General features: G+C 36.6%; 1 protein-coding gene across 4 annotated transcripts; it reads right to left on the reverse strand.

Moving 5' to 3' along the window:
• Window positions 1-3,907: 3,907 nt before the first annotated feature.
• Window positions 3,908-24,817, reverse strand: LOC136227932 (probable DNA helicase MCM9). 4 transcript variants are annotated; one of them, XM_066016734.1, is made up of 21 exons: window positions 24,618-24,634; window positions 24,425-24,527; window positions 24,172-24,233; window positions 23,978-24,077; window positions 23,737-23,875; window positions 22,855-22,921; window positions 22,255-22,429; window positions 15,632-15,731; window positions 15,015-15,112; window positions 14,842-14,907; window positions 14,641-14,733; window positions 14,030-14,146; window positions 9,477-9,549; window positions 8,541-8,607; window positions 7,349-7,430; window positions 6,961-7,082; window positions 6,796-6,866; window positions 5,008-5,117; window positions 4,883-4,930; window positions 4,663-4,815; window positions 3,908-4,224 (listed from the first exon to the last, which is right to left on the reverse strand). In XM_066016734.1, exons 3-21 carry the CDS (start codon window positions 24,190-24,192, stop codon window positions 4,136-4,138), a joined length of 1,791 nt encoding a protein of 596 aa, XP_065872806.1. In that variant the 5' UTR covers window positions 24,193-24,233; window positions 24,425-24,527; window positions 24,618-24,634; the 3' UTR covers window positions 3,908-4,135. The 4 variants fall into 4 exon arrangements, 3 of the variants coding, with proteins under 3 accessions (XP_065872806.1, XP_065872805.1, XP_065872804.1); XM_066016733.1 differs by lacking the exon at window positions 24,172-24,233 and having other exon boundaries at window positions 6,796-6,863; window positions 24,618-24,817; XM_066016732.1 differs by lacking the exon at window positions 24,172-24,233 and having other exon boundaries at window positions 24,618-24,817.
• Between the last annotated feature and the right edge of the window lie 224 nt (window positions 24,818-25,041).

The following is a 25,041-nucleotide window of genomic DNA, read 5'->3' on the forward strand; positions in this document are numbered from 1 at the left end:
CTCGCTCCTTCCTCAACAATAGCAAGAACAATTTTTCAAAGTTTTTGAATTTTGAAAAATTCTTTTCTATTATTAAAGATCTTCATTCGAGTCTTCATCCTCTATACAGGGTCTTTCATCCTATTTTTCTTTTATACCTTAAGGGGGTCTATACAGATCTAATTCCCTCCCCTCATCTCCCTTCCCCCACTTGAGGAATCTCTGTCCTCGGCGATTGATATTAAAGGGGTTTGATACATCGACAAAGAACCTTGATGTCGATTTGCCACTAAATCATTCACAGATTATGACTGTTTTGCTCTTATCTTTGTTTGCTCACATTCTCAATGTTTTGATCACCATCTCAAAACTGGTCTATATGGATCTAATTCCCTCCCCTCATCTCCCTTCCCTCACTTGAGGAATCACCGTCGTCAACGATTGAGATTAAAGGGGTTGGGTACATCGACAAAGAACCTTGATGTTGATTTACCACTAAATCATTCACAGATTCTGATTGCTTGATACTTGCTCTTATCTCTGTTTGCTCACATTCTCAATGTTTTGATAACCATCTCAAAGCTTGAAAATTAAACTTAAAGTTTACACCTCACAAAAGAAACAAAAGAATACCGCAGTTTTCGTAATATAAAATGTGAATGTTGGTCCGAATACATTTAATCTAAACGTACCAAAATTAAAAAGAAAAACAAATCATCAAGAAAATAATATAACACCACCTAGTACTCACAACACAAAGCTATGAACACTTACACGAATGTTCAAGTATTTAATGAACATTGATTTATTGAAATGTCGATGTTGATGAGCTTCCACTAGGTAGAACCCGCTACACCAATTGTTTGATGAACAGACACGTTGTTGCTCAATCAATCCCTTGTTCTTGTTCATGAATTTGTTTACGAGCCTATTCCAACCGAATTTTTTCATGCTCAAACTCGGCTCGTTTACGAATCGAGCTCCTAAACCCTGTTCGCGAGGGGCTCGTTTATAAATTGAGTCGAGCTTTTATCGAGCCAACCACTGAGGCGCTCATGAGTTGATCGGCTCATTTACGGCCTATATGCCTCATTGTTTTTGTTTTCCTTGTTTCTTTTTTCCTTAATTTCTTGTTTTCTCTTTTTTTCCTGTTTATCTCATTTTTTTTCTTTTTTCTTTTTTTTTTGGGTTTTTACAAATTTTCTTGTTTTCTTTATCTCATTTTTCCTATTTATCTCATTTTTTCCGTTCTCTTTTTCCCCAATTCTCGTTTTTTTTTGGTTTATCTCATTTTTTTCTGCTTTTTTATTTAATATGTGAATTATGTAATAATATTTTATAGTAAAATTGTTTTTAAATTGAAAATGGAAGAAATAAATACATGCAAATGTTTAAAATCCAACCCACTCAATTCACAAGGGTTGAAGTCAATCCAACACATGAATAAAAACCATTAGAATAAAAATATATGGATTGAATTGAGTTAATTTGGTTATATTTAATGGGTTGGTTAATTTTTTTTATACACCCCTTATCAAGTAAACTTTGGTTATATTTAATGGTTAATTTTGTACACTCCTAATCAAGTATGCTGACATGTGAGAGGCTAGACTCGAGTGATAAACAATTGCTCAATTTAGAATCTGGAAGTTGTTGATTTGGGCAAGAATTTCATCAGATGCTGGAAGTAGTGAGTTTGATCCATTCATGGATCCTGCATTTAGAAAGTTGCAGTATCGAGTGATAAAAATTTTGGTCAATTTAGTTCAAATGATTCGTTATCTGAGTTTCTCATTCTGGAGTTTTGTGAATTATTAAGAGTGTGGTAGTGGGTTACATTGTAGCGTGTTAGTGATATTATTACAATTCTGAAGCTTTGTGCATTATTAATAATAGTGTGATAATGGGTTACACTGTAGCTGCCAGAGATATTATTATAATTCTGGAGCCTTGTACATTATTAATATTAAGTGTGGTAGTGGATTACACTGTAGCATGTCAATGATATTATTACGATTCTGGAACCTTGTGCATTATTAAGAGTGTGGTAGTGGGTTACACTGTAGCGTGCCAGGAATATTATTATAATTCTGGAGCCTTGTGCATTGTTAAGAGTGTGGTAGTGGGTTACACTGTAGCGTGCCAAAGATTTCAAAATCTTTTGGAGGGAACAACTCTATAAATATACACTAAGGATAAAAAAAAGCCAATAGGAATTAGAAAGGCAAAACTCAAAAAGAAAAAAGAAACTCCCTCTAAGCAAGCACTGCAAGCACTTGAAGAAGATAATGCCAAATATCTTGCGAAATTATACAGAACAAATGATCTTAGGGCAAATTTTATTCCAATGAAACAAGATGAATTGAGATTTAAACAAAATGAAATGTCATTTAGACAAAATGAAATGAGATTGAAATAAGATGAAATAATGTTGAAGGATGTTAATGCTATTGAAGGTCCTGCTTAATGTGCCTATTTCATAGAAAGGCAACACGAAATCATGATTTCTAAGAATTCTAACAATGCTCAGCCGTCACAGACACATTTATCTTCCGGCAATAACTTCAATTATATGAATTTTCTCAATAGGACTTAGGAGATTATTAATTATGTTGTTATATATTCAGTATTTTAATTATATGTCTAGTTATTTTAATGTGTTTGTTTTCAATGTAATTTGTGAAATTGTTATTGTTTTATGTTATTTTTAATTATCCAATGGATTGTATTAGATTTTTAATTACCTGTATTATTTTAATTAATGATAATTTGTGTTATCTAATTTTAATAATTCTATTCTATTTATTAATTTTCAATACTTAAATTTTGCATGATTTAAAATTAACATACATTATTTATAACAATAGACCAAAATATAAAATAATTATACATACAAATAAACACTAAAATTAAAACATCCAACTATCAAATAATACTGCATACAAATAAACCCCTAAAATAAAATACAACTAAATCTATTTTTAAAATATATATCAAATAAAAAATAAAATAAAATAATATTAAAATAATGGTTCTCCAGGAGAACTATTTTTCTTCCCTTCTTATACAATCCTCCCTATATCGGCATCTCCAACCCTCTCCATTTGGAGCATTGGAGATGCTCTAATGACTTTGAATATGTAAAGCTAAATTAGAATGAGAAACTCACATAAGAAAAGGCGAACCGAAACCAGAGGCAATCTTATTGCTTAGAGCATCTCCAACAGCCTCTTAAATTGGCTCTTAAGTTAAAATTTGAGGAGGGAGAATGAAAATTCATCTCCAACAGCCTCTTAGTGGCTCCTCAAATCACTAAGAGCCTCTCCATCCTCTCTATTAATACAGAGCCTCTCTCCACCTCTTAGTGCCTCCTAACTTTATTTTTTATTAATAATTTATTATTGATGTGTCTCTCTCCTCACACTATTGGTAATGTAACAATAAAGAATAATTTTAATAATAAAATAATAAATAAGGAGTGAATATAAGGAGCATTGTTGGAGATGATATATCTTAGCCACTCTTAAATCACTAAGAGTCGATTATTTATATTATTTATAGAGAGCTCACTAAGAGTCTCTTGGAGATGCTCTTACCCTTGTCATCACATGAGGAAGAATTGTGGTTAAAAATTCACAACTGCAGCCAGTTAGATATAGATCTGGTCTCAATTTTACCTAGGCATTCCAACATCCATTCCGCATCCCAAGCTGAAATGAATTGTGTTTCCGGTGGGAACTGTGCTCATCAGTTCAATGGTGACATCAAAGGTTGCAATTTCTGTAATAAACACAGAAGCTGCCAGAAAGAAAGCCAGGTGCAATTACATGAAAGGGAGCCACCAGTTTCATCCTTCAGGCGTTGTTTCTAAAGCTAAGACTTGCACTCACAATAGTAGCAAGAAATACTGTTGATACAATGATCTATCAGAAGAAAGAATACATTTGCAGCTTCAATTGACTATACAACGTAAATTACAAGTGATGATCTTCAATGGAGCAATTTCAAGTAACATCATACTGATATACCCCAGAAAGTAAAAAATAAATAAAAGTAAAAAGAGAAAAAAGAATAGGTACTAGCTAACTTTTCCTTTTTATAACAAAATGGAAGTAACTCATCTCGGTTAGCCAAGAAGCTTTTGCTCTCGTATTTCTCATCTAGACAGTCCTTCTATGAAATTTGTGTCAGAGAACTCATCAATAGATCTCAGCTTTTCAAGGATGAGCCTCTCTTGCTTGGTATCTATAATGTCGCATCTAGTTAAGATTCAAAAATGACATGATTATGCATGCTCAGCTACGAATAAAACCAAATATAGTTGTTCTATTAGGTAAGGAAGAACATTATCCACTCAATTTTGGAGAAATACTTGCTCAAGTGGCCAAATAAAAATCTCATTTGGGATAAGCATTAGTTGAGGATCTTTAGTTAGGTTTAATGCGCAGAGGGGATGATGAGTAGGAAAATAAGGGTTTCATAGTCAAATACTACTGAACCTCATCAAGTGAACATAATTAACTGATCTTGATGGAAAATATGTGTGATCAAATCAAAGATCACAGCAGAAATTGATGCACAACCACTTGAGCATCAACCCGAACACGACGTTTTCTACTCTTAAAAAATATTTCCTTGATGTACTAATGATGGATATTCACATGCAATGCTAGAAAAGGATACATTCCTGATCAGGGTTTTCCATGAAATTTGAATGTAGGGCATTCCCGACACTGTCCACGATGGCTGAAGTAGTCATGGATGATTCAATGCATAAAATTGCCATAATGGCATCTAATCTAGTTACCTCATTTCTGAACATAAGCCTTGCATGTGCTGGAACAGCAACAATGTCAATTTCCTTGTAATTGTACATAAAATCAACGCAAACATGTAATAATACCTTGAGCTAGGCGTATCAAACTTTCCAACATGCGAACAGTTGTTCTTGCTGCAATTTAAAGCAGTACATCAGCAAATTGAATGATAATAGTGGTTTCGTGAAATCAATATTTGCACTAGGCAAACCTGCATTATCAGTTGCAGATCTTCTTTGAAGCTGATAATAACTTGAAATGACCTTTTCAGCTTCTTTTGTGAGTACTGGTCTAAAGTACCCTTTCACAAAATGAATATACCTGCAAAATATACTGAGGCACTAAGTATCTGCATTATCTCTCAAACAGGGACAATGATTCAATATTACCCAGTTGGGTATTGATAAATTCATAACTCATAGAAAATAACAAAACACAAAAAGTTCATTTTCTTCAAAATTTATTTTATAAGCATCAGAAGCATTAAAAATAAATAAAATAAAGGTTTCAATTAAACAAGTTCCATAGCCTTTCCTTTTCCTACCTAATTGTAAATTCCATTAGTCCCAGTATAAGAAATATATTTTGAGAATCCAAATGGATTGGAGGAATATAACAGACCAAATCGTGTTATTCTCAACTGAGCCCAAGTGCTATGCAATAACTTTACAGCACTCCCCTTATCCCCCTCATTCAATAAAAGAAAGGATGGTAGAGAGAGAGAGAGAGAGAGAGCGCAGTATGAATACAACAACATAAATAAATACAATACGCGAAAATTAGTTACAATTCGTGTTTATTGGATTTGCGGCATCAGTTATAAAGAACACCAAGGAAAGACAACGAACTATGAAGGCCAAACGATAGGAGAGGATGACATGGAATAAGCAGAACTTCTAAAACAAACTAATAGAAGTACCTCCTTAGAGGCAAAGCTTCAAATTAACAAGTGAGAGAACAATAACTAGTAAAATTGAAAATCTCAACAAGAGATTATAAAAGGCAAAAGGCATAATAAGCCTTTGAGCTTTGCTTGTTTTAAGAATCAAGCCTTGATAATTGATTTCTTTATGGATGCGGCCCTTATTTAACTTTTCTATTGAATTTGGACGGCACGTGTTGTTAGGGCAATACGGCATGTTGACGTGGACAAATAAAAGTAAGAGTTTCTTGACTAGGAGAGATAGAGAGTAACAAGTAAAAAGAAATTGCAGAAATCGATTACGTGTAGGTTATTCGAAATTCGGTCTTCTCTCCCATTTCGCGATTTGCAGCATCAGAGTCGCCTAATCGACATTCTCCACTAACATCAAAATCTATTTCCAGGTTCTTCCAAGCTCGATTTCTATCTTGGAAGAATCTACTGAAAATCTGTAATTTCTTTTTACTTCTTACTCTCTCCTCCTAGTCAAAAAACTTATTTTTTTATTTGTCCAAATGGCAGCGAAAATGTCCACATCAGCAGACTGAATCCCTTAACCGCGCGTGCTGTTTAAACTTGACGAAGAAGTTAAATAAGGGCTAGATTCATAACGAAATCAATGATCAAGGGCTCAACGTGGAAAAATATTTGATCAAGGGCTTGATCCTTGAAACATGCAAAGTTCAGGGGCTTAATTATGCCTTTTGCCATTATAAAACATGGCAGTTATAGTAGGCAGATTTGAGATAAGGGGAGAGGATTATTGAAGGCCTCCAAGAGATTCATGAGTCACTTGATAAAACACCTGAGAGTATTGATCCTTCTCGCCTACCCCCCTCACTCTACTTTTTACATTGCAGTACTTCTATTTTTTTTTTCACTAACTGCACGTCCATATGGGTATTTGTATTTAAATGTAAGCAGAAATCACAAAATTCCATCCCATGATATGCAAAAATTCTTAAGTCAAACTAAAAATATAAAAGCAAGCAGAACAAACAAAAGTATGGTACCTATCATTCTACCAATAATCATGCAGCAGTATCAACTCTGAATTGAATTAAAAGAATAATTTACTTGCGAAGCATATCGAATGTCCAAATGTTGGCTAGATTGTCGTCTGAGTTCCCTTTCTCTGATTGTTCCTGCTAATTGGTTTCATTAGACAATCAGTCTTAGAACTTGCAGCATCTTTATGAAACAACAGCAAATCATTTAAATAATATTTCGGAGTCATATTACCCCATAAAGAATATGAGATGATACAACTGCATCCCATTCAGGATTCTTCGTATCCAAGAGGACGAGGACTATATCAAATCTGCTTAGTAATGGACCCGATAGTGCCGTATTGACAGATAGAGCTTGATTTGGTTAAGAATTGACAAAACAATCATTTATGATTATATGCATGTCAGCTGAGGCTTCAAAATATTATCAAATAAAAAATCTAAAAAACATAATTTTTTTTTTTAATTATTATGTTCACATAAACGTCCTATGGGAAAAGCAGCACAAAGGAAGATTTTAGTCTTCAAATATACTTCAAGGAAAACTAATTTGCATACTTAAGCAACTATAATACGGCTTGTGAACAAGCTAAAAACTTTTTACTATATGAAAGCGATACTTTGATCAGGATCATATTGCCCTTTGGGATTTGTTGCACCAAAGACAATTGTCCTTGTACTAAGAGTTGTTACGAGACCAGCCTGCGAAAGAAAAGGTTGCAAAATGTTTTCTCAAAATCCAGCTTAAATAAAGCACTGAAAAGAAAATGGTGCAAATTAACAAGAATAATATATGTATCATGGAACAGGCATTTCACAGAGCCTTATGCAAAGTGATGCAAAACTAAAATTAGAAATTATTAAAAACATTGGCTCCATGCAAGTTGTATAGTCACATTTATGAGATGTGGTTGCAGTATGTTATAATTGCAACAATCATTGTTAAACGAGATAAGACAAATGTGACCGAGAAAAAAAATCAATGAATACCACAGACAAGTATGACAGTATAATTATAGAATGAAGGTTTTCTTATCCATGCCCAGAAGACTTATCTTCTGCAAGTGCTAGGTCATTTTCGCAATTCCTAGAGTGTACACTTGATGTAATATATAAAAGTATAAGAGCTCCAATGACATTGCATTATAGGTGCAATGTTATTAATTTATTATTCCGTCTTTTCTTTCACTGTATTTCCCTTTTGTCATTGCTTTTTGGAGCCACTTAAACTGTGGTGTGATATGTAGAAGATAGAGCTTAGGAACCTAATCCAAAAGACAAATGAGAGGCCACATGATCATACCTCTATTACCGTGCACCTTGTAATGAATGACTGACTATCAGTGCATGGATAACAGCAAATAAGAAGTACAGCTATGCTGTTTTTGAAAAGACCAAAAAAAAAAAAAGTACATCTATGCAAGGGATGCACATAAGATTATAAACATGAAAAGTTACCCAGATGCTGAGGCCATATCACAAATATTCTAAATCAGGTTATAATTCAAAAAACTGACTTGACCAATGAACTAGTTTCCAAACATAGCATATCCGATGCACAAACAGCTTCATATCACACGCTTCTAGTTCATTGCTTAACACTTATTTGAAGGCTCAGAAGGTTGAGTAACAGGTTATGCAGCCTTGTCCAACAATTTAGAGATATCAAATTTAGATACCAAAGAAATAAGAATGTCTCAATCTCGAAAACCTGAGGACCAACTTATGTCAAACAACAAACCAGGAAACATATAACTAGATTCTATCTTCTGTAACACATTCAACCAAAAAACTTGTATATAGATAAGTAACCTTCGCGACGCTTATGGTCTGCTGCTCCATCGCCTCGTGTATTGTTGCCCTGTCATGTTCTCTCATACTGCCGAGAAAAGAAGTTAATTTTTTAATCATATTACAAAAAATCAGGGTCGACATATTGCAAGTTTTGCAGGTTTTTATATTACGAATGATGAAGAAAAAAAAATTATTCAACAATTTTCGTGCATGTGACTAAAGCAAACTTCTATCGTTGTCGTCTATATAGCTAAATACATATTTCTTTTAAGGTATTTTCTACTGCGTAGCATAAGGCTTCCCTTTTAGTCATAATACGTATGTATGATATGAAGGTTAAAAATTCCAAAGTAAACTCAAATCTATATTTAAGTTTGTTTGCTCAAATCCTAGAAACTTTACCTTCAAAACCTAATGCATCCAAATTTCAACAAGTTTCAATGAACCCTAATTGGACACCAAACTCTATACTTCAGTTTATTTTATTCTCACTAGCAATGAACCCTTACAATGTGTATTTTGCTAACGTAATATCCTGTCTGTTAGGCTCACCACGAATTGTAAATTTTGATTTCCATTCTACAACAATCAGCAGCATTTGGGTCATGGGACCCATAATCAACCAGAAAGTTAAACATGAAAGACAATTTTAAGCTGTCAGCTCCCCAAAAATTGCCCCAAACACTGTAATAATCTAAAAGTGTATGGAAAAAATTCAAATTGTCTTGGTGAATAAACAATTAATTACTTGTGGACAATAGAAGCAAGATAAGTCTTCCAAGAGTTATTTTAAATTAATAATTGAAGTCACCCAAACAAAAATTCATGTTTAGCAAAAAAAGGGCGGAGTAATGAGGATGATGACTATGAAATGACACCTCAAAGGATGTCAATACTGAATTATCAGATAGAACTAGCGAACAATTATTTTGTGCAACAAAATAATGGAAGTACCTGTCAAATTCATCAATGCAACAAAGGCCTCCATCCGCAAGTACAAGGGCACCAGCTTCTAACATCCATTCCCCTATAAATATTGGAAATACAATTAGTCCGCTGATTAACTTAATGCACAGATCCTTTGTAAATGCTAAGAGAATTTGATGATTATCAGCAATTTTCAAACTGAATATTATAAGATAAAAAGGTGATGCCAGGGAAAACAAAGAAGATTGTGTAAGAGCACCAAATTAATTTGAAATTCCAAATTAAAAAGTTCATCTTTGATGCTCAGGCTCAAGTTTGTCTCAAATATACAGCTCTTAGAAAATGTTAAAAAAATTGGATCCAACTTCACCCTAAAAGGTTGGATCCAAATTGCCTCATTTTTTATAAATGGCTTTATGTCTCACTAACTAGCCAATATGAATATTTAACACCTCTCACACTTAGGGCATTAATACCCAGACTTCAGGTAGCCCACTGGACGAAGTGGCTCTGATACATGTTAAAACCTGGATCTAACTCCACAAGGCACCTCTAAGGGGAGCATTGACACATACGTAAATGGCTTTATATTTCACCAACTAGCCAATGTGATATGTATATATATATATATATATATATATATTGACAACTCTTTGTGAGAATCAAATAGTTTTATACATGTCAATCCCTCCGTCCGTGATAAGGTTAACTAGTCTTTTCATTTGTCCCAACCAAAATATAGTCCATTTTCCTTTTTTAGGATATTTTTAATTTATTAATTTCCTTATATAAAGCATTACTTATTGTTTCATTGTCATTGACAAAAAAGTAACATAATAATTTAAAATGAGATTTTTAGAGTATTATAAAGTCCTACCATCATCTAACCTTGAGTCTCACCATTCTAGTTTAATTCTTTTCTTTGGGTAGAATACAATTTTAATTTGATACATCTTGCATAATTCATCTCTATTAATGTGATAACTTATATGGGGTATTTGCAGAAATCAACTATTCTAACTACATTGACTAAATTCAACTAATTTGTGTGAAAAAACCTGTAAGCATGGTTTTATGGGATGAAGTATAGTGATGCAGATGCCTTTGTGGGAAAGAAATACAGCAGAAAGCATAGCTGTATAGCTGTATTTCCATTTTTACAGTCCTTTTATTGTTAAAGTTAGTAAGATTAAATCTTAGCTCATTTTACTGTCCTTTAATTTGTTTCATTATTTGATGAATATCTGATTTGGTAATCCTCCTGCTTATGAGAATTCTCTGCACTATGTTATGGTCCTTTTCCTATTCATAGGGGATCATTGTTGAATAAAGGGATCGGAATTTTACATTCTAGAAGAGTTGGGTGACTTTAGAGTAAAATCACATATTTTAGAGTTCAAATTAGGTTCTTCAAGGAAAGACAGTAACATGGACATGGGAAATCAGAGGGATTTTGCAGTGCACAGACCTTTGATGAGATCCTATCTGCAGGAACATAACATATAGGAGGTACTATTATGAAAGTAACCTTCTTGTTTGCAGTTATAGTGCCTTTTAATTGCCAGGTTTGTGATAACTCATATTTTCATGCATATTATCCTTATTCTTTTAGTAGTATTTCATGCATACATGCATTGTCTTTAGTTAGATGTTTTATTTTTTGGTTATAGTTGAGCTTATTTGTGGATTTATGTCCTTTTAGATACATTTTGTTGTATTTGGAAGCATCAAATTGAAGTGAGAAGGGAACGAAGGATAAAAGCACTCAAAAAGAAAACTTTGGTAGTAACTCGCCTAGTGACACAACAAGCCACTTGGATTTTCGGAGGCACAAAAAAATTTTAAGTGCGACTCGCCGAGTTTCAATGCAAAAAAAAATCAGATCTTCCTCTTTGACTCAAGCACTGACTCCCCGAGTCACCGGGTGAGTCAGCCCCAATCCTCTTCTTCTTTTCCTTATTCCATTGGGATTACTGATTAGACTTCTAAACTTTATAGGAGCCTTTTTCCATACTCCAAAAGAGGATTAAAGAAGCGTTTTTAACACAATTTAAAAATGAATAGAGGTCTAAGAACTCCTAATTTAGTAAAGAGATTAAATCCTGAATTGATCTGGCTAAAATTAGAAGACTTTTATTTTATTTTGGAGCTCTCTCTCCCCCCTATAAATAGAGGATGTAAGTAAAAGTAAGGGACATGTTCTTCACTAGGAAAGAAGGGCTAAATCACTGCAATAACGAAGAGGGATTCCAAGAAGAGGAGCCAAGCACACTAATCATCCATAGCCATCAAATTAGTTCTTTCTTCTAGTTTTATTTTTCTTGTTTCTTGTAATCATGTTTACGAATGTTTATTTCTTCATCTCTTTCTTTTGTTTTAGTTTGAATATGAACTAATTCACCATGGGTGTGGTGGATCTTAGTTGACAATTATGTATTAGTATTTAAATTATGCAATTCGAGTTTTCTTTTTAATCTTAAGAGAATTGGTTATGAGTTACTTAATACGTGTTGTATGAACATCTTCAACATGATCATAATTAGTTGTTTGATGTACCGTGGTTAAATAACTAATGGAAATTCATAACTAAATCTAGCCGAAAGTGTGGTTTGTTGGTTTATACCAAGGCTTCTCATTAAGAATAAGCTTCATGCTTCTTTATTCTTATTGCTTATAGCTAAACCGGTTTAAGTAGTAAGAGAAAAGAATAGCTTTAGTAATTTTAGAACTCGATATTAATTTGTTTAGGAGAAATAACCATATCTTTGGAGTATTGCATAAGAAGTCAACTAGGTGAAACCGAATGTCCTAGTTCTCATTAATATTGAATTTCATCATCTTCCAAGTGCTTAACTTTACTTTATGGCCTTTAGTTCTTTAATTAGTTAATCATCAAACTTCTTTGATTGTTAGTCTAAATAAAATAGAGTTTAGTTAGGTTTAGTACTTGTGTATTAGTCCTCCTGGAATCAGTGCACTACTTGTCACTTTATTACTTGTATGCAACATATCAGTAGGTAATGTAAGAACAACCATAGAATGATTAAGAATATATAATGAACAGAACTGGAATACAGAAGGGCCAAGTCAGTGAAGTGGCTGCAGAAGGATATACTAAAGATTTTTTGGAAAACTCCCAACTTTTTCTCTTCCAGTGAACTGGATTCTGATACATGTGGGGTGGGAAATAATGTACATCCCCATAAACTTCAGAATTAAGAAAGATAATAGTTTTTTTTAATCCATGAGATAAATTTGGACAAAAATGAGTCGAATTTTTTCTATTTAGCAGTCTTCGGAAAAGTGATTAGCTAATCCATCTCTTTATGTGACATATCAGCAAGGAGGAAGCAGTAAATTGTTACATAAAGTCAATGTAATAAATGTATAGCATGCTTAGGCTGCTGTGACAACTATAGGCTACTAGTAGGGCCACTATGTTTTCTTTATTGTAGGGAAAACCTTGTATAAATATGTGTATTCATCTTAAGTTTAATATATCAATGTAGACTCTTAATCTACATGGTATCCCATGGATTTCTCTCTATTTCCATGGTCTGTAACATGGTATCAAAGCCTAAGGTCTAAGGTTTCTGAATTCTTTTTTCTGGGTAGTATTTCTAGAGTTGTGAAGTATATCCAGAGTTGTGTTTCTGCAAGGGTTCAATATTTTCTGGGTAGTATTTACCAGGGTTCCATTTCTGTCAAGAGCTTAGGTCTCTTGAATACTCACTGTTGGGACGTCATTCTATCTCACCATCCTTCTGGTTCATCCTCTCCGCCTCTGATCGGCATTTCCTCACATTCCGGCCACCCTGTATCATCGTCGCTGTAAGAAAAGTCCTCCTTACATGGGATTAGAGCTTTGTTTGGTCTCTGTTTTGGGTTTCAGGATTGAGATTCCAGAATTTGTCTTCGGCTTTATGAGCAGAATTTCTGGGTTTACATTTCTGGGCTGTTTCTTTCAGCATTGTTGTCTGCCTTGTGAGCAGAATTTCTCGGTTCTTCTTCCGCCGTCGTCGACTCTCTGTTTCCGATTTGTCTGTCCCGTCAGTTTTCCGATGAATCTCCTTTTATGCACTGATGTTGCTGGCAGCCTCTTGCATGTGGCTACAACTGAGTTTTGCTTCTCTGTTTCGGAACAAAGCTTGATGTTCTTCCGCTGATTTGTTCTTTTAGGCCGCATGCCCCGGATTATATTTTATATTCTAAAGTATCTTGAGTGTATTGTTTTTAGGACTATGTTATCTGTATTTGTAGCAAGCTGAGCATGATTAAAATCCATGCTTCAGCTTGAGGGGAGTGTTACATAAAGTCAATGTAATAAATGTATAGCATGCTTAGGCTGCTGTGACAGCTATAGGCTGCTAGTAGGGCCACTATGTTTTCTTTATTGTAGGGAAAACCTTGTATAAATATGTGTATTCATCTTAAGTTTAATATATCAATGTAGACTCTTAATCTACATGGTATCCCATGGATTTCTCTCTATTTCCATGGTCTGTAACATAAATAAACAAATAATCTAGCACTTTCCTAAGTTATGAAATAATTGTTTCAATTAAGGCAATAGAAATTACCTCCATCCTTGACAGCAGTAACAGTTAATCCAGCACTAGTGCTCCCCAATCCAGTGGTAATGACAGATCGGTTGCTCAATTTTGCAGCAAATTTCAAGAACTGAGACTTGCCAGTACCTGTAAAATTGATCACATACCATGTACATATGCATAGTTTAAATTAAAGAAACTCGAAAGTGATGGCTAAAGAAAAAAGCACGAAAAAGCAAATTACTCATTATAAGCTTCATGATATGTTGGCAGGACATGAGTATATAGAATTTATACCCGCTTAGAGCACATAAACAGACCATAGAATGGGAACGCCTTGAACTATAAAATGCAAGTTCAAATAATGGATGAATAATGTGATGATGAGCCTGAACGTGTTCAAAGTTAGAAGGCCAAACCCCAATAGTTTTCCATGATACTAGGACTGCACAAGGTATTATCACATAGTACATATACAACAGAACACAAATGACATGCTATAAGTTGTACCTAATTCAATTTCTCCGACAAAAATAAAATCCATGTTTTCTATACTGTCAGTAACACATGATAGTTAAGGAATTGAAGCACAGCAAAGTAAATTATATGCAGATACAATATTGGAAGGGGCAAGCAATCACCTGGATCACCAACCAGAAGAAAGTGAGACTCCCCTCTAATCTTTGTACCAGAAGCATCAACATGTTGCACACCTCCAATGAGGGTTAATGCAACTTAAGTCCAGGATGAAAAGTCAAAACATTATTAAAAGCAAGTGGGAACAGATGATTTTCCGAAACAAAAGTAAAGTCAAATACAGTAAAAAAATGGAAAAAAAATACCTGCAAGCTTCACAGTGAAAAGTCCAAAAATCTGTGGGCAAATACCTCGCAGAATAGCATTTCTTCCTGGTTGAAATAAAAGACATGTGAAATCTAACAGAAACTCAAACACCCACAATAGATGCTGCCAGACCTGCTACTGAATACTTTACAGATGAATTGCAATAGCTTACCTTTTAAAGGAGTATCTTTGAAGTCTGACCAAAACTGTTTGAATTTCAAAAGGACATCATCCGGAATATCAATGTCTGATTTCAGTTCATTTGTTCTCCTAAAAGAGAAAAAAAATTACAATCCAAACAGCAAGATTTTGGAATGTAGAACATAACTGAAAACACAAACTGAGACAGGGTTCAGTAATTTGACTTCAGGGTTTGGAAACCGACTGATATAGGATCAAGTTATGAGATAGTTAAAGTAAGAATTAAGGCATTGTATAAAGAACTAAGAGGAAATAAACTAAGAGGAAATAAAGAAGAGAAAAGAGAAATTAAGTTTGACTCAAATGCAAAAAGAAAGGATCATAGGCTTGGTTGCATGTTCGACTTAAGCACTGTTGTGAATAGGAGTGAATAAGATGAAAAGTAGACTTTAAGACCTTCAATTAAAATGTGACTCTAGAAATACAAAAAGAAAAACTGACATGCATCTGTTTTCACTTGAATTCAAGTATTGACAATACTAGAGGCAACTTCTGTGAACATACAGCTGAGCTGGTAGCCACATGAATCTGACATGATATGCAGGCCCAGTTCGTCCAATGTGGAGGCCAAAGAGATATATCATTTACCTTACGTGATTAGCAACTAATACAGGGTCAAGATTGCAGCGCACGTCTTTTATATCCGGAGACCATTTTGCAGTCAAAATCCCAGTAACAATGACATCATCTGCACGGCATGCATTTACCCAAACGTTCAATTTCCCCGTTTGATTCTCCAAAAAGTAATTGTAAAACATTTCAATATGAAGCGCCATATAAAGTGGAATAACAATTTATGATGTTGCAATCATCAAATAAATCATGTCTGCATGAATTTTCCTATTAAAAAAAAGAACTCAAAGGATGTTATATGGTTCTTAAACAGCTAGAATACTGTACTCTAAAAGAAATTAAAACTAACTGTTTGTTAATAGATTTAGAAGAAGCGTTATTTCTTTTTCAAAATGCTGCTGAAGAAATACTCTCCAAGTAGTTTACAAAATCATTTGCACGAACAATAAAGAAAGTAGTTAAAGAAGAGGACAACTTAAACATACTGTAAACCTTGTCAAGACACAAGTTTTGATTGTGTGGATGATGATGTAATACCCAGGATTATCAGGAAATAAAAATACAAGTACACGGGTGTAAGCAGTCTCCATCATTCAATTCTTGTCAAGGCATATTAATCTATACTCATCATCAGATCCTTGGGCCGCCGGCCAACCTCCGACCGCCGACCGCCGGCGACCTAGCTCTGCCTTTTTTTTTTTTGTCACCGTTCTCATCAGATTCACCATGGCTTCTGCTTCCACCGCTGCAACCGAATCAGATACCTTCGCAATCGCCCATTTATTTGATCGTAGGTCTTACAGCAAACTAAAAACTACAATCAGTAAGGATCCCTCAACTCCCGCACCTTCCTTTGCGTCAATTGTAAAGAAATCAGTCACCACAACGGCAATTCCAGCGCCGTCGCAGCCTTTAATTTCAGAGGAAGGGGGTTTCAAGGCCATTAAAGTCCCACAAGCCATTTATGAGGAACGAGTTAAAGCGTTTCAGCACTCAGTCATTGGGAGGATATCCCTAAATAAGGGAGATCGTCCATGGAAGCATGCCGAATTGAAGCAGCGTCTGAATCAGCTTTGGAAGAGAAATATGGATTGGAAGCTTATATCGTTGGGTAAGGGTTTCTACCAGATTATTATGCCAGATAGGGATGCCCTACAGACTATTTGGGGGCTCGGTCCCATTTCACTCAAGCCTGGAATCATTCGGTTTTCACCTTGGACACCGGGATTCAATCCGGGACTCACACAAGTCCACCTCTGCGCAAGTTTGGGTACGTTTCTACAATTTGCCTTGGGAATTTTGGGACACTAGGATCATTGCGAGTATTGCATGTGTGGTAGGGGTGCCTATTCGTTTCGATCATAATACTGTTAATGGAGAGTTTGGCCATTACGCCAGGGTGTTGATAGATGTTGATTTGTCAAGGGATATTCAGTCGAAGCTCAGAGTGGATACGGATAATCAGAAGTTGTGGGTTTATTTAGAGTATGAAAAGCTCCCGGCTCTTTGTGGCACTTGTTCGTCCATTGGGCATACCACGGCTCAGTGTAGGCGCAACAACAGAGAAGTAAAACCTCAAATGCAGAGGCATATGAAGTCAAGTAAGAGTGGAGCGGCACCTACTACACATGAAAATCTGGATGTTCATTCGGAATCAAATGAAGCTCACGCTTCTTCTGCCGCGGATGATGCGGAAAAAAACAAAGTAGCAGAAGACACTTTACAAATAACTCTTCATCCCGCCGCCAATCTGGAAATTCAGGGAAGTGAGGAGGGCTCCAAACGTTGGGGAGACTGCAGTGATGAGGAAGACCTCCCAGCAGCAGAGACTGATACTCCTCGTACAGCTGAGCGAGTTGCTGAAGGTAACTTGACGGGTTCTTCAGAACGACCTCAGAATAATGATATTTACATTCCAAATGTGGATACTAACTGGATAACAACTAGAAAGAAGGATAAGGCCAAGATGTTGGGTACTAATACATATTCTCGCTCTAAGGGGCGGAACAGGCCGATTATCAATTACACATGATTGTGTTGTATTGGAATTGCAGGGGAATTAATAACCCTGGGACTCAACGGGCATTGAAGCTCATTTGTCAAGTAAATCATCCGGATTTGGTATGTATTTCTGAACCCATGGTTACTTTGGATAAAATTCCTACGTTTTTCTGGAATTCGATTGGCTTACAGTTTGTTGAAAGCAATCCTTGTAATTCTATTTGGCTTTTCTGCAAAATCGGTAATATCAATCTTTGCAACATCATTTTGAATCATGATCAGCACATTACGATTAGATATGGTACTGCAGTGGGTTTTTCCCAATTTACTTTTGTATATGGCAGCAATTATTTTGGTCGACGGAGTCTGCTTTGGGATTCTGTCAATGCTATTGATGATAGCAGGAAAAAAATGGTTATTGGAGATTTCAATGCGATTACAGGGGCTCACGAAAAAACCGGACGCATTCCGTCTGATATTAGCTGCAGGGAGTTCCGAGATTTTATTAACAACAATGAGCTTATCGAAGTGGCTAATGCAGGCTTGCAGTACACTTGGTCAAACGGTCGGTTTGGCACTGAACATGTTGAAAGTAGACTTGATAGGGCTCTTGTGTCTGAGGATTTTGCTGATTCCTGGAGTACTATCAGATGTACGGCTCTCTCCCGCTACCAATCAGATCATAGTCCTTTGTTATTAGTTTGCAAAAATGGTATAGTAAGGCATTCCCGGTTTCGGTTCTTTTCCATGTGGACTACCCATATCTCGCTGCGGGATTTGGTTCTTACGCACTGGCAAGGTACTCATGTCTCTTTACCACCAGCACAACTTTTCTGCTACAAACTGAAATCTTTAAGGGCTAAGCTTCGGGTCTGGAACAGAGAAATCTTTGGTAGAGTTGAGAATAATATAGCAGCTGCAAATTCGCGCCTCTCGAGTATACAGCAAGTTATTTCTTCTCAGGGTCTGAATGAGGTAAACCGTGTGCAGGAAGTGGAAGCAAAACAAGATTTAGATCTTCAGCTATTCAGACAGGAGCTTCTCCTTCGGGATAAAAGTAGAGAAAAATGGCTTGAAGCGGGGGATCGTAACTCGAGCTATTTCCATCGCGCAGCTAAGGGTAGGAAAACTCATTCCTCTCTTGATACCCTTCTTATTGATGGTGTCCTGGTCAACGATGAGAATGTGATCGCACAGCATGTCGTGGATTATTATTCAAGTCTGCTCACAAGCAGCAGGTCTCTAGTCGACCATGCCCCAATCACTGAGGTAATTCCGGTTTGCGTCACATCGATGGATAATGAACTTTTAACTCGGCAGCCTTCGGTTGATGAGATTAGGTCTGCAGTCTTTGATCTGAGCCGAGATAGCTCTCCGGGACCTGACGGCTTCGGGGGAGTATTCTATCAACAGTATTGGGACATAATTAGCACGGATCTTTGTAAGATGGTTCAGAGTTTTTTTGCTTCGGGTTACATGTTGCCGGGGATGAATTCCAGCATTATGACTATGCTTCCCAAATCTGCTGATGCTATAGAAATTCAACAGTTTAGGCCAATTGCTATGGGTAATTTCAATTATAAAATTATCTCGAAAATTCTCGCAGACAGGCTGGCCCTTATTGCTTCTCGTATTGTGTCTGACAATCAATTCGGATTCATTTCTGGTCGAAGTATTCATCATTGTATTGCTGCGGCTTCTGAAGGTATTAACATGTTGAATAAAAACTGTTATGGTGGTAACATGGCCTTGAAGATTGATATTAGAAAGGCTTTTGATACACTTGATTGGAACTTCCTCTTGGCTGTTCTGGAAGCATTTGGTTTCTCATTGCAATTTAGAGACTGGATTTTGGAAGTTCTTCGATCAGCTAGAATCTCTATTGCTCTGGGAGGCGGAATTAAGGGGTTTTTTGGCTGTTCTTGTGGTGTGCGACAGGGCGATCCTCTTTCCCCGATTCTTTTTGGCATTGCTGAAGACTTTTTTAGCCGGTGGCTGGCTAAGTTGGTCAGGAACAATCAGTTTCAGACTATGACATATAACAGGCAAGCTTCTTTTCCTTCGCACCTCCTCTATGCAGATGATATGTTGTTGTTTGCCAGGGCTACCCTAAAGAACATGAAGTGCATCAAGGATCTTTTTGATTTCTATGCAGCAATTTCGGGTCAGACGGTTAATTGGGAAAAATCTGAGGTGTTTTTTGGGAATCGGATCAACATTCAGCGCCAAAACAGACTTGTCGGCATATTGGGAATTCGGCGTGCGAGCCTACCTTTCAATTACCTCGGTGTTCCGCTTTTTCAGGGAGCCCCGAAGGCAAGGTTTTTGCAACCTTTAATGGATCGCTTTATTGCTAAATTCAATCTCTGGAAAGGGCAAGCGCTTTCTCTAGCGGGCAGACTCACTCTAATTAAATCTGCTTTAACGGGAGCTTTGATCCACTCATTCATGGTTTACAAATGGCCTGTCTCGCTTATCACAAAAATTGATAAAGCACCCCGGAATTTTCTATGGACGGGAAATAGGGATCAGCGGAAACTTTGCACTGTTGCCTGGCGTATCTGTTGTCAACCTTTAGAGTGTGGTGGACTGGGAATTAAAAACATGGGTATGTTTAATTCAGCACTTCTTGGGAAGTTCAGTTGGGAACTTTTAAAAGGCGACGGCTTCATCCCTAAGCTTCTGATTACTCGCTTTCACACGCATTCGGGCTTATCAAATCCATACATCTCAAACTCGTCGGTCTGGTCTTCCATGAGGAGGGTATATGAACAACTTAGAGAGGACATTGTGTGGTGGTTCGGAGACAACTCCCGGCTAAATTTCTGGACCGACTCGTGGATATCCCCGTCTGTCGCTGATCAGCTCGGCATTCCGCCTAAAAATCAGCGCACACTTTTTGAGCCAGTGCGAAATTACAGGTTGGATAACTCGTGGAATAACTTGGATCGGCTTCCCGAACAAGTCCAGACTCGTATTCTTCGGGTTCAAGGTAATCGGGATGGAACCGACACCTGCATTTGGAAACATTCCATGTCGGGAGAACTTACGACAAAATCCTTGTACAGCTCACTCCGCTCTGTTTCGCCGGCGGTTCCCTGGAATCGCTTTATCTGGAATGCATTTGTCCCTCCCCGTCGTTCGTTTACCTGCTGGCTGGTAATTCATGGGAAAATTTCAGTTCAAGTTAATCTTCAGGTACGCGGCTTCTCTCTTGCTTCGAGATGTGCCTTGTGTAATTGCAATATCGAGACTTTGGATCATCTTTTTGTTACGTGTTGGATTGCGAGACGTCTTTGGGCGATGGTCTTTAATAACTTTGCGGTTACTCTCTGCTTTGTGACTACTTTTGAGGCTTTATTTAGTGTTATTAGAGCGGTTGGCTTCCGATCGAAGAAACGCAGCTTGTGGAACTTGGCGACGGTTACTACGGTTTGGTATATTTGGCATATCAGGAACCTGGCTGTGTTTGAAAATGAACTCCCTTCAATCCAAGTTCTTCTGAACCGTCTCTTCTTCCTCTTCCATGAGCCTAAATGGACCTCCTCTTCATCGTCTCGGGTCAGGCCACCTCCGGAACCGGACTTCATTACGGTGCGCTGGTGTGTGCCCCCGACAGGTTGGATTAAGGTTAACACCGACGGGGCTGTTGAGGGTGCTCCTGGCATCGCCGGCGCTGGGGGGATTTTCAGAAACGGAAGAGGTTTTGTAATGGGCTGTTTCGCCTTTCCCATTGCCGATTCTTATGCTCATACGGCTGAGCTGATGGCGATCGTCTTTGCTATTGAATCTGCCTGGGAAAGAGGCTGGCACAATTTGTGGATTGAATCTGACTCGGCATATGCGGTTAAGTTGCTCAGTGAAAAATCTACCGCGGTTCCTTGGAGGGTTAAGCAAGAATGGTTAAGCTGCTTATCACGTTGTTCGTCTATGAACTGCAAAATCACTCATATCTTCAGGGAAGGTAATCAAGCTGCGGATCGTCTTGCCTGTTTTGGCAAATCTGCGTCAGCGCTCCACTGGTGGCACTCTGCGCCTGATTTTTGCCAATTTCATGTTTTCGATGACCTTTGTAATGTTGCTCATATTCGTTTCCTTTAATTTTCTCCCCCTTTTGTAATTTTCTTTTTTTTTTTATTAATAATATTCAGGGTTGGTTAAGTGCGTTAGGGGTACCAACCTAGTTGGGATGTCTAACCTCTTAATCGCGTCCCAATCTTTCATTAAAAAAAAAAACCCACTTTTTTTTTATAATTTTATGCCTCCCTCAAAAAAAAAAAATCTATACTCATACATTACAAGGTAAAACCACGGTGGACAATTATATGAACAGTAATCTATACAATCAACTGAATGTGTTGTTAGCAAATAAGTATCCTTGATATTATTAACATTAAAATGCCTTACTTATTTACACCTTAAGTAACCAAATTACTATTTCTCATGTCAAAAGACTGCATGGAGCAGAAGCTTTATATATTTAAAAAATATACACTAATATATTAGTCAATATGACTAAAATGAAACTAGAACATGTCCCAAAATGATCTGAAGCTTCTCCATAAGAATGCGAAGTTTTAATTCCAAGAGGAAAATATAGAAACTGATGAAAATCAAAGCTTTTAAGAAAGTGGTACCTCCAGCTTTAACAATGTCAACAAGATCATCCATTAAGATCACAGGAATTGAACGAGGGATAACACCAACACCCAACACCTGTGTACTTTCTTGTATTTTCATTTCCTGATAATCATGGCGTGTCACAGCATCATCCACACAATCAAATCTTGTGCCTTCACAAGTTTTAGATCTCTGTCATTTGGCACCATAGGTTAGTGATCACACTCCAAAAAACTTAGAATCAAAAGATACCAATTCAATAGAAAGTTCTTGCCGATGCATTACTGTAGATAAATTTCAAGAAATGGCATGAATCACTCATAAATCTCACCAAGAAAAAGAGTGCAAATGGAAAAATGGTTCATCTTCCAAAACTTTTCTAGCCTTAACAGTTAGAGGTAGGTCCAAATCATTAAAATCACAACCTAATGATATAGAAACAATTTACTTAATAATTATGCAGATGCTTCTACTGCTACACTCAACGACAAAGCAATCTGCTTGATATACACCACTTTCTATGGCCTTGACAACTGCTCCTGATGGAATGAATGCAAAATATAACATAATTCCAAGGGGAAACATTTACAGAGTCACTTGCTTAGTGAAAGTCAAACCTGAGATGGGCAAAATGATGGCAGGGTTATGGAGTTTCTACTTTCAAGCTCAGGATAAACTGGGAACCTGCACATATGTTCTCAAACATTGGCGTGCAAAATACAAGATGCAAAAAAAGAACTTGGAGAAATTTGCATTGGTGACATGTGAACAACATCATAGCAGTTTGTGTTTGCACGAGTACTTATAACCACAACCCAGTTAAAAACAACTACAGTGATACAGCTCTTCATTCTTGCCATAAGGAAAGGTAGTATCTTGGAGATTTCGTGTTACAGCAAGTGATTTTGGAATCAATGGCATTGAACCATCTAATACTCGTCCAGCTCCAAAACTTTGGCCTACTCAAGCAAGAACCTTTTTTGTTAGGAGCTCATATGACATTAATGAGGCTGATTAAATAGTAGCAAATTATATATAGCTACAAATCTTACGCATGTCCGTACCTCTGATCTCAGAAGCCAGAAACAACTCAAGTCTAGCAATCCTAGTTATATAAATCACAATTCTCATAAGATTGGGTAGATCCAATTTCATGATGGTCCACACACCCTTTTATATTAGAACTATATTTTACTAGAGCATAACCACCAAGTTAGATAAACATGACCACTAACCAGTGCACTTAAAGTTTATCAGTGAGCATTAAGAGCAGGAAATATAGAAGAACTTGAGAATAATGCTAGTACTTGAGTAATGCTTTCATAAACTTCAAACAGAGTTAATATCCAATATTAGAATGTGCACAATTCACTCTCTTCTAATCCTATTTGTGTACGTAACTGAGGCACTATACCAAGCAAATTAAACAACTTGAAAACTTCAAAGATAGGTTCACACATGCATTTTTTTGTAATATGAAATTAGAAAATAAAACTAACTCATGCTTGCATTTCCGACAGCGATACATCCTCTGCCCTTCATACATCTTGATTGCTCCAGACCTGATCACAGTTCCTTTCAAGGTCAAAAGAATGCCAAGGTGCTTCACTCGTATCCTACCAATGCTGGGAAATGTCTCTGTGTTGCAGTCAAACATGAAAGATATTAACCATCAACGCAAACCAAAAAGGTCAAGTACTAGGAAGAGAGAACAGTAAGGGAAGCTAAAGGAGAGCAAACCAGGACACTCGAGTGGAGATCCACTGACATTAATACGAACATGAATGAATTTCTTCTCAATCCCTTTCTCCCCAGAACTCAAATTTTTAAGCACAATTTTCTACATTCACAACATATAAATACCCATATCAGTTGGTCATCAAAACTAAAACTTATATATAAACCATATTGCCAGAAACGGAAAATACACATACAAAGCTCATTTGGAGAAGCATTTACCAAAACATTATAAAAGCTGCACATCACAAACCACAAACTGCCCATGAAGAAATGAAATTTATTTGAGTTAATACTGACATAAATTACTCCCTCACAGACATTAAATCGAACACTTCTAGGTAGCTCCTTTTAAGCTTACGTATAAACAATTGAAATCCAAAATCATACTGAGCTCCTTGAAAAATTATACTGAAGTAATTAAAACATATAGGCATGAACATTACGCACGTGAGCCCACAAAGCAGCCTGGTCGAAATTGCGCAAGTAATGAGTTGGTTTCCAAAAAAGGATATGGGAAAGTTGAGGATTGTCGTCCATCAACTCTGCAAAACTGAAACAGAAAAAAATGAGAAAAAATTGTTAGGAAATAGAAAATAAGAACGCAAAACCCAAAAAGGAGCATGTGGGTTTAGAGGCATACTCGATGTAAAGAGGGTAATGAAGCTTAAGGTCAGTAGAGAGAACAATAGAACGGAGGTGCTGAGAGTAGTGACGTATTAGAAATTCTGCTAGAGCTTTTACATGATCAGGCTGATTATCTGCTTCATTTGATTCCATTACCTTCAGAAGTTGAGAGAGAAAGAGAGGAAGAGGATTCGGTAAATGAAGAAGATGGTTATGATTTCAGGCGGGAACACAGTAACATTTATTAAAAAGAAATACTCGATACATTCCAAAATATAAGTTATTACAAGTTTGACATAAACTAAGAAATATAATTGATATAGATATTTTTTTTTGGTAGGAAAAGGAAAGAAAAAAACAAACAAAACACCAAGAAAAAACCTAATTCGGGATTAGACTAGGTAAGCTATCTCCCACCACATCATCCAAAAGGATCGAAG

The sequence above is a fragment of the Euphorbia lathyris genome, chromosome 4 (assembly GCF_963576675.1).
Source record: "Euphorbia lathyris chromosome 4, ddEupLath1.1, whole genome shotgun sequence".
Classification (NCBI taxonomy): Eukaryota; Viridiplantae; Streptophyta; class Magnoliopsida; order Malpighiales; family Euphorbiaceae; genus Euphorbia; species Euphorbia lathyris.